Here is a 20,028-nt window from a genome sequence, read left to right as displayed (position 1 = left end):
TATTAACAGAATAGTTCTCTATTTTGATTATTATAGCAAGTGTAAACAAAACAACCAGCAAGATGAACAATTCTTCTGTATCATAGTGAAGGACATTTCCTAGACCAGGGGCAACTGGATTAGGGTGAGGATTAGAACAGGATGGCCAAGAGGATCAGTACGATGACAGAAAACCACATCGTGATATTTCATGCAATATTGGCTGCAGCAAAACAGGAGGACTCTTCATGTTTTCTTTCTTTAGACCCTTAACTGGTATAGATAAGCCAGAGATTACAGCAGGCAGGAGCAGATGCCAGGGGAAGAGCAAAGTTCTGGTGACCTACAAACACTTGAGTTCATTAATATGGATGTCTCATGAGAAATTGAGATCCAGGTCTGAACTGAAAGTGTCCCTAAGCTCAGCTGCTACCCAGCCTGAGCAAAAGTCCCATGGGATGGTTTGTATGTCCAAGAACCCCAACAAGAACAGTACCCAGGCAGGAACAAAAGTCTTATCTGCTCTTAGACCAGCACTGTTGCACATGAGAGGTGATGGATCACATGTTTGTGGGTACTGTAGGCTCAGACAGGCATTTCTCTTGCCTTAAGGTTCATCAGCAATGGTCCTTGTCCTTCTGGAGTGGAGAGACAGAAAAAGTCATAAGAAAATATGGGCAAGGGGTGGAGGAGAGGGAGAAAAATGCAAGAACAAGTAGATACTGGCAGGATTGAAACCTTGCTTTCCCTCTGCTGCTTAACAAAACTCATGTCTTATTACCCCTGTTCTCTCCCGTCCCACTCCCACCTTTCCATATTCTGAATTTCAGGAAAATATAAATGACAAAAATTTCCCCTTTTGGCTGTGGATTGAGGGAATCCTGGAGCTTATTAAGAAGCATCTCCTGTGTCTCTGGAATGATGGGTAAGACCTGAGTGAAGTTTAAAATGGGGTCATTGCCTCAGACTTCTCATTTAGGCTAGCAGTTGCATCTTCAGGTTGTGAGGTTGCTTGTGCAAGTGAATTCTAGTAATGAGGAAGCCTCTGATGAGGCAACTGCTAAAAGCAAGAACATCAGATGACTGAGCTGTCCCATTTAAGTCACAGAGCAGGGCTTTGAATGTAAGATTATGTTTTGGTTTGCTTCTACTCCCACTGTAAGTTGGTTCTCTCCACACCCTAGAACAGAGCCAAGGAAAATTGAAGGAAGGATAAGTCATAAAGCGATCATCCATCTTTAAAACCAAAAAACCAAATCCCCTACCCAAACAAACACTATTGTGAGCCGCCTGGAGGTGGCAGCAGCCACACTCTGAACGCCTGTACCTGCACTGTGCACCCAGAACACAGCAGTCTTCACTGATTCTAAGGTTATTACTAAGTAGAAGGACTCTGCCAGAAGGAAGCATAGCCCTTTAATACTGGTTTAGTAAATTTTGATTCTGGGATTTCCAGTTTCCAGATTTATTTCTGCCAAACTTAGGTTTATCCAAAGTCAAATCCTGCATTTTAGCTTTAGCCACATTATGAAACACTTATCAAGTAGCACACTCACAGTGGGGCCTCCTAGTATCCCACAAGGATCTATAACAGCAGGTTTGCTTTGTCTTGCTACATTCAGCAGCAGGCTTCACATTATTACCCCCCAACTCCAGATGAGTTCTGTCAAAGCCCTCTGTAGCAGGCTTGTTTCACTGCCCAAACCCTGCCTATTTCTTTGCTAAGTAGACTGCAGTGCAGTGGGAACATTTCCCACCACTGTTGAGGCAGAATTGCAGTTCTTGTTTGGTGTTCCACCTCAGTGTGGTGATGTGCCTACGGGATTGTTTTTGCATGTGGCTTTGATAGAGACTTGAATAACATCACTCTTTGCTCTCAGTTGTGAGAGCAATCCCCCACTTAAGATTTAACAGAAAGAGGTGCAAGTTAGATCCTGAAGGTAATCAAACTCAGAGGTTTAGTACTATTAGCTTTTCCTCTCTCAGCAGGCTTTGATGGATAGTCACAAATCATTTTTTCCTAGAAAGTCAAAAAGAGAAACCAAAGGAAAAACTGTCCAACTACAAAGCTATTTCAGTGGGAAAGAGACAAATCCACAGTATTCATTAGGACAGAGACTCCTTTGCATACAAGAGTAAGCATTACAGTCTCAAGAACACTTGCCTTTCTTTGTACTTGAGAGATAAGGCAACAAAAGACATTATACACAGGATATTGACTACTGAACACATTTAAAAGTTCACCAAACAAACACCCAAAGCCCCATAAAACAGGACAGCTTACAGCATCTGAAAGTCTAAGCAAAATCACGATCATATAGTATTTTTTGTGCAAAACCCACTTTTTCCCTGACTTAATGCACACAAACACAGTAGCAGTACTCAAAACTTCATTATTGATGCAGTATTTTGGGGAATAAGAAGCAGTGCAGAGAAATTCTGACCTTGGGGGGGGAACAAACCAAAACAAAAAAACCCCAAAAAAATAACCAACAAATCAACCAAAACCAAACAGCTGGATCTTGGCCAGGATTATGCCCTAGTACTCCCCCTCCCAGTACCTGTTCAGATTAACCAGTCTCTTATAATTACCACATCAGCCTCCTTGCCTATGCAGTAACTTTTGCTGAGCATAGTGAGTTTGGGGGGCTGAAGTCACATAGGCTTAACAGTTCCTCCAGAAAACATGCACAAGGAACAAAGCAAACCCCACACCTTTAAGAATGCAATCTAGTAGCTAGCAACCTTTGTTTCATCAGCCAGATAGGAGAAATAATTGTTCCTTAACATACTTCTGAAGTTAAAACTAACTGCTAGCTGGGATCTGACCATATTATGGACATATAACTCCATTTCTGCTCCCAGAGCCCAGCTTTGACAGCAAAAAGGACAATTTCTTTTACTCTAAGTTCAAAAAAAAAATGTTTGTACAAGCCACCAGGCCAAAGTGAGAGTGCTGAGGGAAGCTGTGGTGATTCATGACTTCCGTGGGGCATGAATCACCACCTGACTCCAGCCCGGCAGTCCTACTGCTAAGCTTTCCAGCTGTTCTCAGGACAAAGCCTTTTGCAAGGCTTTTACAAGTACTTCAGCTCTTAAGTGACAAAAGCTGTTAAGTTTTCCTAGCTAGCCCAGCACAGCTTAGGTTTTACGTTGAGGAGTAACTCAGCTCTTTCTTTTCAACATTACAGCTGCATTGTGGGTTTCATCAGCAAAGAGAGAGAACGTGCTTTATTGAAGGACCAGAATCCAGGAACATTTTTACTAAGATTCAGTGAAAGTAGCAGAGAGGGAGCAATCACATTTACTTGGGTAGAGGGATCTCAAAACGGTAAGTCAGCTACTCTTTGTTGATCTACTTACATCAGAACAAGAAGTCTTTATGCTCTTCTCCTCCACACTGAGAACCAGTACAACAAACCACCCCAGCAGCCCCCACAAGCAGCAGGCCACAAGCAACAGCAGGCACATGCCATACCTGGTGTAGCTCAAGCCACACAGTGGATTGTTCAAGGTTTCAGCTAAAACTAGTAACATTTCTAGGGTACTGCTTCTGGCCTGGAGATTTGACAGGAAAAACTGCCCAGACTGTGTACCCTGCCTCCTTAGGGTCTCTCCTAGCAAAACACGTGCACCTCCATCTTCTTCCAAACCCATATCACCATCTTAATCAGGGAGTTCTTTCCTAAGAAAAGGTCACTACAGCCACATTCATCATTACTGTTCTCTCCCTGTACATCTTTTGTGCAACATTCCTTTCTCAAACTCACAGCCCATGGAACGTTTGTCTCTCCTCCTCAGGTAAACCACGAGTTCACTTCATTTTCCAAGCAGTTCTCCTTCCTCCCATTGTCCAGAAGGGCCAGCGAAGACCTCCCTTCTTCAGTTAGCTGGACTATTCTCTCCTCCTCTCTCAAGGAAGCCTAGAGATGTCACAGCTGCAAGATATAACCTTCCTCATATCCAATCAGGGTTCTCCCCTTATCACACTAATAATGAGCCCCACCTGCCACCATGGTGCATCTGTGGACACTTCACTTGGATGAGCCCCAAACCTACTACAGCTGGAAAAGAAACTAATGAATGTACTTGCACGACTTCTTTCCTTTTGCAGCCTTCATTCCTGAGACATCCAAAAATGAAGCAAACAAGGGTGATAGTTTTTGGAGCACTCAGAGAGGCTTTACCTGTCTCTCATGATTTATAAGAGCTTCACATGGTGTATTTGGATCAACCTTCCTAACAGGCAACAGTGTTTGAATGATATAATTTGGAAAAAGGTTGAAAAGGTAGCACAACTTAAATTAGTTAGTGAAATACCAGTTGACGAAATATTGCAGTTAAAAAAATTTCCATGGACAAGTCACATCAGTCATTCTGAATACAAAGCACATCAAGAGCCATCACTGTGTGCTATCCCCCCCTATGCCTCCCTACCCCACAGAACAATTACGTTCCCTTTGACAGGTATTAAATATTTACCTGCAGCACAGTAGGTGTCATCCAGGTAGGCCTTTTGCTCATGTGACCTCTGAATTTGTGGCTGCAGCTTTTCTGAGCAGTTTTAGAAAAAACTTTGAAACCCCCTTTAAGAGTTGCTGCTTCTCTCCTCTGCAGAGCTCCAGTTCCATTCAGTAGAACCCTACACCAAGAAGGAGCTCTCTGCTGTGACTTTCCCCGACATCATCCGCAACTACAAAGTGATGGCAGCCGAAAACATTCCCGAAAATCCACTGAGATTTCTGTACCCAGATATACCCAAAGACAATGCTTTTGGCAAATACTACTCCAGGCCTAAGGAGGGTGAGTGCTATAAGTGGCTGATTCCATGTATATTGTTCCTGAGGTACTTGGGCACTGTGCAATTCCTGTGGCATGGAAAGAAAGGAAGCAGTTGGCCTGAATTTCTTGGCCGTCTGTCCCATGGTGAGCTAAAAGGTCAGAAGAGGCACCTGAGCTTTACAGGTTAAGAAAAGGTCTGTTTTTAAAGAGGCACAACATGAGATCTAATCAGATCAAAACCTGAAAACCTAATTGTCACTGGCCCCCCAATTCAGCTTTCATGCGAGCCCATGAGCTGTTTTAGAAATGTAAGTGCCCACTAGCAGCTGGAACATGATTGGCTATGGAAGGTTTTTTTTCCCATTTTCAATAGGGGAAAAGGAAAAAGGAAAATCTGACTAAAAAATGGAATAAATTAACCATAGTGCTGTAAAATGCATGTTGGAGAGACTTGAACATTATCTAGGTCACAGGCTTTATTTTTGGTACAGTGAAGATGGCCATGTGAAGTAAACTTGCAAAAAAAACCCAAACTCACATGCTTGTTTGTTTTTTTATCTTGAAGCACCAGAGCCAATGGATTTGGATGGTCCCAAAGGAAATGGCTACATCAAGACTGAGTTAATCTCTGTGTCTGAAGTGTAAGTGTCCACAAAAATGCTGTATTTTTAAGAACTGCTCATAAGTATTTAGCTGTAGTTCATGTCTCTTCACAGTATTTAAGGTGTAGGTGCCCCTGCCAAATATTTGCTCTTTGAGGATCATTCATGCAGTGCTGTGTTTAAAACACCATTTTTAGATAAAAACCCTAGAAACTTGCAGGTAGTTGTACTGACAAATGATTTCTTAAAGACTTGTTGGACTTCCTTGATTAGGATGTGCATCCCTGAGTAGTCCCAGTTCTCACTTAAAGCCATTTTGCTGGCTTTGCAAAGCCTGGTGTATTGCTCACAGGCCAGGTCTTCTTCACCAGAGGCCTCTTTAGTGGCCCTTCTGGCCTCAGAGCCAGACATGGTAGCCCAGCTGTGCCTCATTTCTTTACTGAAGGTTTATCCCTGCTCTTCTCCATTAGCCACCCTTCCAGGCTCCAGTCTCCAGAAAACCTGCTCCCCATGTCTCCTGAGGAGTTTGATGAGGTGTCTCGGATGGTGGGCCCGGCAGAGATTGACACTGTGGTATGTATCATGAACCGGCTGTTTGCAGGGTGCTTGAGCCAGAACTTGCTTTTCGCCTTTTTTTCCCCTCCAGATGTACCTCAGACACTTAACACAAGTGAACACTTCAGAACATGTCTCTTCACACATGCAGGGAGAGCTGGGGATCCAGAGTTAAACTGGGATTGCCATCAGTTGTTCTTTCCAGCTGTCTGTGGGGATGGGGGTGAAGAACAGGAGAGCAAAGCTTCTTGTGTGTACTTTGTAGGTGGAGGGAAGACGAGAAGGGAGGAAGGAGCATCGCTGTAGTCCTTCCTGTGGGGTCTGGGTGGGGAGGGCCTCTAGAGTAGGAGTGCAGTTTGGATGTGTTGCTCTGGCAGTGCTGCTAACAGAGCAGTGTTGTCCTTGCAGGATGTGCTTCAGAAAGAATATCAAAATTAAAGTATGGGATTTCCCCCCTCCCCGGGTAGTTGGATCTTAAGATGGGAGTCTGGTTTTATTTAGAGAGAACATAGTCGTGCTCTGCTTAGCAAAGACTTGAGTATTAGGGCTTACTTGGCTTGTTTAATGGACATTTCCTTTTCTTGTTGCAGATGTGTACACATATGCAGCTCTGAGCTTTGGTTGAGCTTTTTACTGCGTCGTTAACGTGGCTGATTCGCTTTCGCGTCCTGCGCTGCAGTCCATGCCTTGGTGACACGCTTCGCTGCCGTTCTTTGGTTTCTCAACCTGAAGGTCCAGTAGCAATTTTTAGCTAATGGAAATATCAACAATAGCAGTCTCAGTAGCCTCCTCATGTGCACTTCTTTGTTCAGTTAGCAAGAGTGGAGGAAGAGAGGAGGATAGGAATGTGAGGTCCTCAGTGAGAAGGATAGGAGAAACATGCATTTATGTTTAAGGGAATTAGTTAAATGTAATGTTTAAAACAGTTGGCTGTACATAGAAGGCTTCAAAGCAAAGCTGGTTCTTCTGCAGAGGTTCTGCTCAGAAAGCTTGCGCCTTCTGTGTAACTACTTCTGCAGAACTTCCAGAGCTTTGAATTTTCTTCTGCATCACAGAAAGGAAAAGGGAAACACTCTACAGATACATGCCACACCAAATCCATGTGCTGCCGAAGTTTGCTGTGGTTTTAGCTTTTCTAGGCATGGCATGGTGAAAGGACAGGAAATGTTACCTGCATTTCCTTTTTGCGGTTTCTGTAAGGCATAACCCTGCGTAGGATGTTTAGCACAATCTTTCACATAAAGAGCATTTCTTAGGACACCACCTTAAAGCTGCATTGGCACATGCTGAGCTTGCAAATCCAGGTGTACAATCAGGACTAAAGCTTCCACAGACTGCAGTCATGCTGTCTAGCAGAGTATCAGACAAAATGAGAACCTACTCTTAAAAAGGGTGCAGAAGGGCTTGAAGTATGTTTTTACTCACTGTGCTTAGCCTATCAAGGTGAGGATTTGGTCACTTCTATCTCTTACAATAATACATGCCCCATTTAGGTTATAACAGGTGAAATGGAACTCAGTTTTCTCATGCATTATGAACCAGGGCATTTATTTAACTGTTGATTTGAATAGCTACAGGCTTTGATAATGAAGTGGTTAGGGATTAGAGATGAGGCACAGGAAAGTGAGGGAGTTAAATTTATATAGAACAACAGCTGCAGGACATGCAGTTTGTGGTACTTAAAGGATGAAATTGTGTTTCCACCAGAGGAGGAACACATTTGTTTCTCAGCATGTTTGAAGATAATTAACAACTCACAGTTCAGAGGCAAGGCTGTCTCAGGCAGCTGGTCTCTGCACCAGGGGTATCTATTAGTGCAGACTGCTAATTAGCACACAGAGGAACAGAGGGACTGCAGAGTACTTGTGCTGGATCCCACCGGTTCAGGTGGAACAGCAACAGGAACAGGGCAGCTGGCTGTAGCAGGGGGTTGGACAAGGTGACCTCCAACTTCAGCCTCAGCCCAGCGGTGACTCAGGTGCTACTGCAGCCTCTCCCCCCACTGCTGTCTAGTCTGTTCCCATCACCTGGGAGAGCAGCAGCAGCCCATGGGACTCACAGAGGTTACAGAGCTGCTTCTCTAGATCCAGCAGCTGCTGTTTGGGAGATAAAGGACTGGAGCAGTTTAGTGTGTTATGCCCAAGACGACTGTTGTGCCCCCTGCAAAAGCTCGGGAGGAAAATTAAAGGACCTATACGTATTTAAAGGAAAGCATTGCCAAACTGACTTATTTTTGGTGCTCTGAGTTACTAAGGTTAACAGTGCTACAGGATATCACAACTGGTGACTTCTTTTATCTTATTGTAACTAGCTGAATGTGTATCTTTATTGTTAATACAAAAAGCATTTGTTTCTTGAGCTACACCTTGTACTCACGCTCCATATGCAGCAGTTTGTCTTCATTACTTTTATATTTGTTTTATCAACCAGAGTGAAATGTTCTTCTGAGATTCAAAGCAGTAGCCTTATTCATGGCTTGGTTTTTCCAGCAGTTCTTAAAGTAGTGATTTTTCCACAATGGAATATTCTTTTGCCATTTTAAATAGATGGAACTGTCAGTTGACATTTTTGTCCTCTCCCTTGTTTGTTGACTACTTTTATTATAAAGATAATGTGTTTTCCAATAGTTTACTACTCTGTATCTCATTTTAAACTTACTTGTATAACTAAAGTGTTAAAGCTCTGAAGCCTAAGGGGGTATCAATGCTATTAATTCTCTATATTGTAGCAGGTCAGTCTGCTCTGGAGTACGTAGAAGGTGCCTGTTAACTTTTTTTTATTACTGATTGTATCATTTCACTGATTTGTTTTCTTCGCCACCCAAAGTTCAATAAACTGAACTTGAATTTCTAATTTGAGTCATCAGTAGGATAACTGATGTATAGCTAACCTTTGTGAGCTACCAAGCTGGACCACTGCTGCATCATTTTTTTCTGGGGCTATGAAGTGACATGATCCCTTGTCTCATGCTGGTTGGGCTTTTATATGAACAGCCAGAAGAATGATAAAGGAAAGAAACTGTTGGTGTGATAAAGGATGGCAGGAGTGAAGAGTAGGCAAGAGAAAGCCAGAGCTGTTGAAAGTACCTGGACAATCCACTTAAAAATTCCAGCATGAACAAAAAGCAATCAGTAAAAGAACGCAGCTCTGGAAGTGTAGGTTTCAAAAAAAATAACAACAAAAACAATCAGAAAAAAGCTAGATTATATAAATTAATTCTGATTTCCTGTAAGCTTTGCACAATGCAAGTGTCCAGAGTAGGTTTTCCTGGACAGCCTTCTCCATGACTGAAGACTTATTTCAATGGCAGTCACATAGATAACCAATAAAACCAACCACCACCATCATCATCTTGGTATTTCCATTTATTATGCTGTAAAAAGCAACACTATCTGGAATTTATTTCTCAAAATAAATAACTTTCATTTTCAGAACCAGTACAGCTCAAGTTTAGATTCATTCATGGGAAACTGCTAGAAATACATTCATCACTGTCTAGTCCCCACAATACAGAATCTAAAGTCAAGATCAGCCCAGTCAGTTACAATGACCAGAAGTACACTGCCAGTAAGTATAGTCACGGATAGTCCAGCTCTGAAGCAAAAAAAAATCTGGTACAATACAGTTTGTTCACAAAGATAGGCTAATTAATGCTAAGACTACCACAAGATTTCTGAGTACAAAGCATTAAGTTAGCTTAACGATTTTTAGGTTGTGATACAGAAGAAACATATATGACATAAGAACAAAGGAGTGGGGGAATCCTCTTTGGAGCATAAGGAAGTCAGCGTTGGATAAGAGAACCAAAAGCTATTTACTGTAAAATCTACATGTCAGTGTCATGAATGATAAACAGCCAAACCAATGTACTGCATATATTTATATTCATAAATAACGCCATGTCTAAGTAGCTGCATCGCTGAATTGGACATTACAAAATAATCCATCTTCTCACAATGAGAAAATACTAAAACTAACCAGCAAAAATGCACTGAAGCTAAGACTGGCTAAAAGCACGCGGTATGAAAGTGTTAACTTTAGGGACAGCTATGATCTTCAATGTCAACCCAGTTAAAATCTTTTTGGTTTTGGTTTGTTTACATATGTGTACTATATAATATACTTATCTTTTAAAAATGCCAGTTTGAACAATGCAATGTCAGGTAAATAAAGCTAAATCAGGTATTTTTCTGAGAAGCTATAGGATGTGTTTTAATAGGGAAAAAATATGGAAGAAGTCAGATTACCACAGAAATTCAGAATACTAAAGCAGAATCCATCTGAAAGTATTCATTTACACTACAGCCAACAGATCTGTTGCCAGAGAAAACATGTTGGAATTTAGTTCAGGGTGCAGCAGAGAAGAGGCCTGTGCTACTCAGTGACTGATGTGGCTCAACAAAGAACCAAGAGGCTGTTTCGTTTAGGTCTTGGTTAGAACTGAGGTGGTTAGAACTGGTGACACAGGACATGAAAAGAAGGGGCTAAAAGCCTTCAGAAAAATAGCTGATCTTCAGAAGAACAAAAACGAAAACAAAACCACCAAACCAAAAAACCCAACCAGCTTAAGAACAGTAAAATTCTTGAGAAAAAGTGTTTGATAACCATGCCAGCCAGCTTCGAAATGCTATTTCAGGGCTTTAGACTTTCAGACTCTTCCAAGATTTCATCATCATGAAGACAGTCACTGTTTGTGATGAGTAGCAAGCACTTTTCCATGTGATTTGTCCTCCCTGCAGGAGGGAGGCAGGGAGGCAGTATGGCATATCAACAAGAGACTGTACAGGAACTAGAAAGGTTTTGTTCTCAACTATACTGACCTGCTGGGTTGCTCTGGAGAAGTAACTTCTCTCTAAGCCTTAGTGTACCCATTGCTAAAGGAGGATAATGTGGTTCAGATCATCTTTATAAAGTGCTTGGGCCATTCTAGAAAGAATTTGGGCATTATTTCAGGAGGATCTTGGTGCCAAAACAACAGAAAGTTTGAACTTTGAGATCTAATGACTTGTACACTACATGTTAGGATAAAAACCATCATATACACAATTCTCAAGCACAGTCTCCTTTTCCGTGTGCTAAACGATTCTTGCCTAAAATTCTTGTGCTAAAATTCTTGCCTATGTCCAACAACTGATGTGTTTTGTGAGTATCTTAAGTGACAACTCACTTCTGAGGTTTTATGCCACAGTACTGGCAGAAGCAATTGCACATGGGACAGGGAGCTGTGGTAACATTGTACTTCTGCAAACAACAAGTATCTACATCTACATTTCCCACGACAAGGCAAGTGCCGTGCTGGCTCCAGTGGCAGGACATCAAATGCCACCACAAAAGGCATTTACCTACTTGTGCTCCTGGTGCTGAACTCCTGTTCTACACCAGCGGAATCTCACTGATGCAATATCCTGCTCCCTGGTTGATGGCAGTGCAGGAAGAGAACATACTCAAAAACCTGGCTTATCTCCTGCTCTGCTCATGCTTTGATTGGCTCTATGCTCCTTAAAGCTGTTTCACTCCGTCCGTGTTCCTTATTACAAGCCTAAATTAGTTCAGAGTTACATGCAGTATTTGGTTTAGTTCTTTGTCTTTCCTGTACTTCCATTCCCCTCGCTGGCTCCTGGTGCACCCACCCAGGACACCAACCTGCCAGCCCCAGAGGGGGTTTGAGGCTTGCCAAGGCTTGCTGTAGTGCAAATAGACCTGCAAGGAACACCTGCACGGAGTGGAAGCACCCGCTTTCCCCAGTCACAGGGAAGTACTTTAGCAGCTGAACATGGAGAGAGAGGAGGGAGGCAAGACAAAGGGAACTGAAAGAAACGCTTCCAAACAAAAACCCCACTACACACCAGTGTTACAAGTCACATTCCCCTACGCCATTTGGTCAAACAAACCTTTAAATACATTCCCTGACAAGACTACCTCTAAGAACAAGCCTAGACCATTAACAATTGTCACCTATATACTCTGTGATATTTATATTATGTAAACAAGGTTGTGTGGAAACAGGTTTTTTCTATTTTTTCCAAAAGATAAGTGCAGGTCCTTACTTAACACACCCAGCCTAAATCTACATCAGCATCTTCAGCTTTCAAAAAACCTCACTGACGCTCATACCTGACAGTACTCTGGCTCACCTTGGCCATACTGGAAACAGAGGGCTAGAGAAAAAAAAATTCAGCAAAAAAATTCCTGACCACAGACTAGAGTTTACATAGAACACAAAAATAAATTAAGTAGTGCACAGTAAAGCCAACAACAGCTAAATATTTTTATACATCAATTATATGCAGCATGAGGTAATATTGCTCACATTATGGAGGGAGATTCTTAGTTGGTTTTGTTTCTTTTGAAGAGATTGGATTTGTCCTGTGCGTATAGAAACTCCTGTAACGTAACACTGAAGTAACAGAGACTTCTGTAAAATATATACCACTATCAGATAGAAACACACACGCTCTTCATTACTTATGTATACCACAATTAAATAGGTAAGTGATTTGATTCTTAGGATCTAGCTGAAGATGATTATAGTAAGCCATCCAGATTTTTATGAACCGTTCGGTTCTCCTTCCCGTTGTTGGAATCCTCTGATGGCGTGTATTGGACCTGATATTCTTGGAGAATTTTAAAAACATCATGGTGTCCGAAATGTAAAGCTTCATCCATAGGAGTGTTATTCCACCTACAAGAAGCAACACAGTATTTTTAAGACCAGCACGTGAAGCACAGAGCCGAAAGCACCAAAAATCTAGTTCTTTACAAACTGTGCTGATAATTCAGCACACAGACCACACTCAGCTCAGTAACTGGAATTACTTCATTAAGCTGAGCATAATTTTTTATTCCTGCTTGCTCTGCAGAACCTACAAAAAAGGACCCAGTTCCTTTTGCTTCAGTGGACTGGATCAACACATTTCACTCTTATTTGATAGGCACCTTACTCAGGGACTATGGAGATGCTATTGGAGCATCTTTCCCCCAAACCAGCAATAAAAGCCACTCACCTGTCTTTGGGGAAAGGATTCACTTTGCATGCTTCCAGTAGAAACTTAACAACATCTACATGTCCTGTAAGAAAAGCAGGTTTGTGAGTATATGTACTTATGTACACCCACATATATACAGACAAAAGCAGGTATGCACAGAGAGAGCAAAGATAACTCTAAAGCAAGCTGACCACCTCCCACTGACAGAGAGAGCAAATGACATGTGAGGAGATATTACCTTCTGCAGCTGCCACATGCAGGGCTGTCCGTGAATCATAGTCTCTTTGCTCCATATCCATTCCTGACAGAGCAAATCTTAAAAAAAGATTACAGAAGAAAGTCTTACATAATTGAAGCAAGTTACAAAACTAGCATGGAACAACATCCCTCTGCTGAGGGTACCTTTTTGATGGTTAGGTTTGGGTCTTTTGTTTGAGTTTTGGGTGAACATATTCAATCTCTAGCTCATGCAGCTCCATGTCCCCAACGCGGAAGCAGTGCATGTGTATGTTCATAAATAAACAACAGCAGGAACCAAACAAGCAGCATTCCTATTCCCAGACCCCCACTGATTTTTACCTCCGGAGTGCAGACACATCCCCTGTGTAGGCAGCAAACAGCAGATTTATCACAGACTTCACCTATAAAGAGAGATCAAGTCCAGTTTATTGATCTTCTTCCCTCAAAAAGGAAACCCAGAAAAGCCCAGGGTGGCCAGCTGGTTCAGTGCTTATGAAACTTGCTAATTGTATCCCCTTGCTTGGCCACGTTTTGCAGTACAGCATAAAACACTGGAAGAATTCACTCCAGCTTGCTTCGCTACCAGTACTGTAAAGTCTGTCTTTCCAAGGCTGAAATCATTAAAGACAGTAAAAGAACTATAAACATGCATCTCTGCTGTACTGTGGTAAAAAAATATGAGCTTGCTGGATGGACAAACCGTATTTCTCTCTTTTATTACCCAATGACACCAAGTATTCAACTGCACAAACAGTATCACTTTAACAATTCATAAACCCATGAACTCCTCATAAGACTAACTCATTCTGGAAAAGTAAGGTTTTGGGTTTTTTTTAATTAACTGCAAAGATTCCTAGTGCCAGGAGAAATCTATGTTAGCAGAAGAGAAGAAACAATACTGTCAGGCTACACCAACCTTGCCCCATGCACATTAAAAATGTGTCCTGGCTGTAACAACTCTACAAGTTTTAACAAGAGCCAAAAATGACAAGCTAGATCATTTCAAGCATCCCACATCAGCTTCTTTCATGAACTGATACAGCCACTTCTAGCCACTGTTTCTCAGTAATTTCCAGTAAAATTTCTAAATGCTGCTTTTGCTTTTTGAGTCTACAAAGCTCTGCCGCTGCCACCAGCCAAGAAACAGAGATGAAGGAGGAAACTGATGCTGCATTGACCTCCTACAACAAGGAGGAGAAACAAACAAAACAAAAAAATCCCCACCCACAAGCAAGTCTCCCACAGATTCCCGCAAGAACACTGGCATATTTTCACAAGGCCACAGACGAGCCAACATCTGTGCCTCTTATAAACCACACTTGTGGAATTGCTTGTTGTTTTTTACACCTCAAATATGCACTGACGCAAAGAGAGACCCAACTATAAGGAGAAGGCGGTGCAAAGGCCGGGATGGAAATACAAAGGGGACACAGAGCCATCCTCACTCCAGTACCCACAAACTACTGCAGCTCCTTTTTAGCTTGCATTATGAGCCCACCCACCCCACAGGCAGCTCCCCAGCTGCCCCATGGCTGGGCTTGCCTCCTCTCCAGCCCTGGCTCAGCATCAGGGTTGCAGGACCACGGGAATGAGCCACTGGCCCGCAGGGCTACGGGGTCTCCACCTTCCTGGGGTGATCTTGTAGCTGTCACAGACACACAGACTTTGCACCAGCAAGTCCAGCTCAGGGCACCCAACCACACTCTCACTGGGCTTTCCATAGCAAACAGCACAGCCACACCACAGTATCAAAATCTCCCAACAGAGTGCACATCTTTTACAGACACTGGGCTGCAAACTGTATTTAAACACAGGTGTGAAAGGGCAATTTGGTTGCATAATCTCTACATTTCATCGAGATGATTCAGGCATTTTCCTCAGGGAGGGAGAAGCTGAGCACTGCTCTGCTGCTGGGGCCCTGCAGGCAGACCAGGCTGGCTGCACTCCCACGTTTCAGGTCCTGCAGGTGCTGAATACTCTCCCTTTTCAGGATCTAGGATGACCAAAGGACACTCCCGTCTTTCATAAAAACCATTTCAGAGGTAACTGACCATTTTGGCTGGGCTTCTTGATGTTTCTGGGAAATGCAAATGTGTAATAAAGCAATAACAAAAATAACACACATTCCATTTTTCAAAAAACTTTCCAAGTGCAGCCAGGGCCCAGAATCCCCCTGGATTCAGCTGAACATTTTGCTAAGAAGCCATTTTTTATAATGATGTGACAAAATGTAATTTGGAGGTTTCTGAGGCTTTCTAACACAATCATCTTAAGTCCGGTCTCTCAGCAATCTGGGAGAGGTTAAAGCTGGTCCTTTCTTAAGATATAGCGTGTAAAATCCAAGGCTACATTATTATGCATCTAAAATTCTTAACAGATCAAAACAAAAAAATACAAATCCAGATACATAGAAAAAAAATATCTGCTTAATTAGTTCAGAAGAAGTAAAACTGAGAGGAAACACAACTGCTCCCTGTACAACAGCAAAAGTAATAGGATACAGAAAACAGGAGAAAACCAACAAATTTAGCAGGACAATTATTAGTCAAGTAATTATCTGAAACTGGTCAGGAATGAGCTCAAGCTGAGAAAAAAAAGCAGAATGTAGCCATCATAGCTGAAACAATCCCTTTGGGGCTACCATCACCCCTGCTTCTAGAAAGACTTCAGTGATTTTATGCAAGAACTGGATTTACTAGCAACAAAACACACCTTGACTCCAAAACTGAACCCCACTCTACCAGCAGCACAGTCCAGGCCAAAAAGTTAACAAATTTTATGAAGTGGAAATTTGTTAATGAACAAATGAAATTGTTCAAAAGGCACCCATAAACAATAGAAGTTTTACTGGGTTCACATAAAAAAAAAGTTAATTCAATAAAATTTAGAAATCTGCAAATGCAAAATACATTTTGAATTCAAAGAATATACCATTTCCGTGAGCACCTTAAGGATCTTTCCTTAGTTTTCAAGAGAGTATTAATCCAAGAAGCATATATACTAAATCATCATGTAAGAGGCTATCATTTACATTGAGAAAAAGTTACTATGTGAACAGCACTTGCTGCCAGAAGCTTTGTATCTGTGCAGAATCTCACTTAAGCTGCTATAAAGTCAAGCACAAATTCTTTACCCCCAAACTCACAGAGCACTAGCCTGAAATAAGAGGTCCACTGCAAAAAAATCAAGAGCCAAAATAAAATCTAAAGTGGGAGTGGCAAACATAAGATTTTGGGGGGTTTAACGGTAGGGGAGAAAAAAAAACAGTGAAGATGACAGATGAGCTGTGTACATTCAAACTAAGTAGGGCAAAAGGCAACTAATTTAAGTGTTTAGAGACTCTGTTCAGTGAGTTTCTCACTAAGTGGCTCACGATCCACATTCAGTGCTGGTGTTTCTATAACTGCACTGGTGAATACAATTTTTCCCAATGTTTAGAAACAGAAAGTTTACTACCTTCAACCCAACAGCCATGAACTACCTTTTCCTACTGCACATAATTCCCTAGCTATGAAAATTTAATAAAATGAGAAGGGATGGAGTCCCTCTGCTATATATGAGCTGGATCACACATCACCATACAGCTGTATGGCAGGATCAAACCCAGAGTGGAAACTGTTCCACCTTCTGTCAAATGGGAGAGAAAACCTGCATGCACCGAAGCAGATGAACTTGGCAGCTTTCTTCTCATCATGCCATCAGCACAGAGCTGCTCAGCACTGCTCACTCAGCTACGACAACCCTCTTTTGTACAACACTCTTTCCTCAGTGCTGGATATAATCCTGGTTATCCAGGTAGTGAAACCAGCACAGAAAGGTTCCTCAGGAATACTTGTGTCATTCAGTGCTAACACAGAACAGAAACACACCTCGTTTTTTCACCTTCAGGTTAGTAGGTGTCAGAGGTCTTGGACTCAGGTGGATGAAGCTATGGAGGATTCAAGTCCTGCTTCACACTGGAGGTGACCAAATGACCCCACCTCCAGAGGTCCTTTCCAATTAACAGTCCTGCAAGCCTGTGGGTGAGGACAGGCACAGCACAAGAAAGAAAAATCAAGACTGTTGTTGCTCAAGAACTATACCAAGGCCAAGTTAAAGGAAGGAAATATCCAGAGTTCAGAGTGGCAGGAAGTCACACCGCTGCAGCAGACACTTCAGATAAACACAGGGGACCAAAAGGCAAAAAAAAAAAGCACTAACCCAAAACCCCAAAAGCACAAACAGATTGTTCTACGGCACTGAAAGCTGCAAAGGGAAACTCAGTGTTAATGTGACTCCTACTCCAAAGCTTCATATTACAGTTATTTTAAATATCTCCTAAGCCTGGATATGTTAAAAGTTTCAAAGAAGTCTCCTTCAAGCAGTGGTCAGATGTGAACTGACCACACAGGAACAGAGGAGCACAAGGGCTGCCTCTGCCTTTCAGGGAGCACATGCCCAGCGCACAGCAAGTGCACGGCTGTCCCATTTCTCTGCAAGCACACTGTCAAAGACTTGGGCAAGACATGAGAGTTTTTCTTTTGTTTTTCAATTTCTCAGTGTACCAACTTGAAAAATCTAATTAAAAAAAAAAAAGTTTAACTTCAGTGTTAATATGCTGAAGTCACTTACTGCAAGTGAAATTTCAACACATCTACCCGATCTGAAAGGCTTGGCTGGAACATGCAAATTGCCCTGGTGAAGCATTTGTAACAGAACAGTCTTTCCTACTTGAGCTGCACACCCAAATCCAGACTTATTTAAATGGTCTCATGATGGCTAATAGCAAATGACTGTACAAGACTGAGATGGAATCACTTCCCTCTTTACACAGACTGGGTTTAGAGGATTTTATTTTTTAGCAAAGAAAAGTGTGTCTATCACTGCCTGGCTCTAATTCCATCAACAGAAGACCACTCCAAACACCTCACAGAGAGAACTCTGCCATCAAGTTTGGCACTCAGATGGGAAATCGAGGCCCAGAGATGGAAATCAACTGCTACAGTCTCATGACAGGAGAGTGACCTGACACCTTTTGCCCACTGGCTCTCACACTTCAGCATTAATATAAAACAACCAGAGCTCAAGTGGGAACCAAACCCAAGCAGCTGAGCCCTGTGCTCTGTCCCTGCCTGCATGTCCCCATCACTACAGGGCTCTGTCCCTCTCTGCTACTGCTGCAACACCTCCAGCATGGCAGGGAGAGCCTCTGCTCTGCACTGCACTTGGGTCAGAAGAGAAAAGCCAAACAGCTGTGCATGCAAGAAAAACAAATCCTTTAGAAAAAATTAATTTAGCTCAAAGCTGGATTAATTCCATGAAAAGCTCTTAGCTAAAAAGGTCACTGAATCTGGATTTTAATTTCCTACTCTGTCCTGCTTCCTGAGAACATCTCCCCCTCCAATTTCTTTGAAAACATAACAGAATTTACATTCTAAAAAAAAATATTACTTACAGCTTTACTGTTTCTCCAGGTGGCTGAGCAATACAGTCAAGCCCAATAGTTTATAATAGTGCTGCTCAAGGCAATACAAACAAGGATAAATAAACAAACTCCCCTAAACTTTCCAATGCTCTTTCCATGATATTTAGGGATGACGTCACAGGTTAGCCTTCAGAGATGTTAAAAATATTGAGCAAAAAAAGGGTTTAAATGCATATTGTTTCTCAGGAACTTTACCATATCTGAACTTTACTATGCACCAGATTGAGTGTGCTGACAGGAGACCTTCAAATACAACAAGGGGAGTTAAAAAAAGAGTAGAGCTAGTTGAGAGAAAACGAGCAGCACTCTCTTCTCTCACATCCCATTTTCTGTGCTTAAACTGGGATGCAACATTTTCCTTTGGGAACCCTGCCCTCCTGACCATCTGGCTTGAAGAACAAAGTTTTAAATGTTCCCCTGCATAACACAGAGGTATAGAGGCAGTTTGGGACATGAACTTCAGCTCTTGCATCTCAGGACTTCCCCAATGATATGTGACTGTCACACCAACCCAGGGCCTGATGCACTGGGATCCCTGTGTGGGTCCCAGGTAAGTAGGGCTGTGGGAACATGACACCCAGCCTCCTGACAAACCCTCCCAGCTGCAGGAGAGCTGCACGGCAATGGGAATGAAGTCCTGCAGCTCTTGGCCAGAGCACAGCAGGGCAATCAGCAGGGCTTGTCTGGAAGTGACCTGACTTATCCACACCACCACCACCCACCCACGCCGAGCAAGGCTAATCTGCACGCACGACATCCTGGCTGCCTTCCTGGGGCACCTGCACGCACAGCAAGGGTGAACACAGCCCAGTTCCCTATTTATACCAAAAGTCTGTCAGATGACAGTTCCAAACTGCAGATCCTGGCAGCACATTGTTACAACCGGGAGGCCGACGAGCGCCAAAGGGCTCAGTGATGTCCCACACATTCCCTCCTAACCCTGCTGAAGGCCACCCACCCCGTTTGACAGCGGGGCCATACTGACACAGGGAGCACATGAGCCAAGGCCCGGGGGCCAGGCAGCCCCAGGGACCCCACAGCCAGCAGCAGCCATGCCCATGAGCTCAGCTTTGCACCCATTGTTCAGAGCACACAGCACGGCTAATCCGGCTCAGCGCAGGATTAACTCGGAAACTCAAAAAATAGACTGTTAAGCTGTCCAAGGTGAGCACTGGTCTAGTGAACGGGGGATTAACGCTTCACAGCGGAAAGAGACCGGCTACTCCAAACTCTGCCTACTCCCCAGGCCTCTGCAAATGGCCAAGCACTAACAAGGACAGCAGGAGCAAAGAGTTTATGTGAGCCACAAGCACAAAGCAATAAAAGCTCCTGAATCAACAGAAATTCAACTTCACAGCAGCACTCTTCAGCCGCTGCTTTTCCTAAAGCTGATCGCCTGATGAGGGTCATGGGGGTATGC

At 42.8% G+C, this 20,028-nt stretch overlaps 2 protein-coding genes across 2 annotated transcripts in view; one reads left to right on the top strand and one right to left on the bottom strand.

Annotated features, from left to right (window-relative positions):
- STAT1 (signal transducer and activator of transcription 1) overlaps positions 1-8,771 on the top strand; it is a 28,174-nt gene extending 19,403 nt beyond the window's left edge. The window contains exons 20-25 of the mRNA XM_027637235.1: positions 810-904; positions 3,171-3,310; positions 4,597-4,782; positions 5,327-5,402; positions 5,834-5,936; positions 6,509-8,771. Of these exons, the coding sequence (XP_027493036.1) occupies positions 810-904; positions 3,171-3,310; positions 4,597-4,782; positions 5,327-5,402; positions 5,834-5,936; positions 6,509-6,532 (624 nt within the window). The 3' untranslated portion in view covers positions 6,533-8,771. The remainder of the gene's footprint in view (positions 1-809; positions 905-3,170; positions 3,311-4,596; positions 4,783-5,326; positions 5,403-5,833; positions 5,937-6,508) is intronic.
- Positions 8,772-9,265: 494 nt separating this feature from the next.
- GLS (glutaminase) overlaps positions 9,266-20,028 on the bottom strand; it is a 68,263-nt gene continuing 57,500 nt past the window's right edge. Inside the window, exons 15-18 of the mRNA XM_027637236.1 lie at positions 13,484-13,545; positions 13,143-13,219; positions 12,923-12,986; positions 9,266-12,600 (exon numbers count right to left, since the gene is read on the bottom strand). Coding sequence (XP_027493037.1) covers positions 12,444-12,600; positions 12,923-12,986; positions 13,143-13,219; positions 13,484-13,545 — 360 coding nt within the window. The 3' untranslated portion in view covers positions 9,266-12,443. The remainder of the gene's footprint in view (positions 12,601-12,922; positions 12,987-13,142; positions 13,220-13,483; positions 13,546-20,028) is intronic.

Source organism: Corapipo altera, unplaced genomic scaffold, assembly GCF_003945725.1.
Source record: "Corapipo altera isolate COAL_440 unplaced genomic scaffold, ASM394572v1 45, whole genome shotgun sequence".
Classification (NCBI taxonomy): Eukaryota; Metazoa; Chordata; class Aves; order Passeriformes; family Pipridae; genus Corapipo; species Corapipo altera.
Note: the sequence above shows the minus strand (reverse complement) of the source record. Positions and strands in the feature narration are given on the sequence as shown.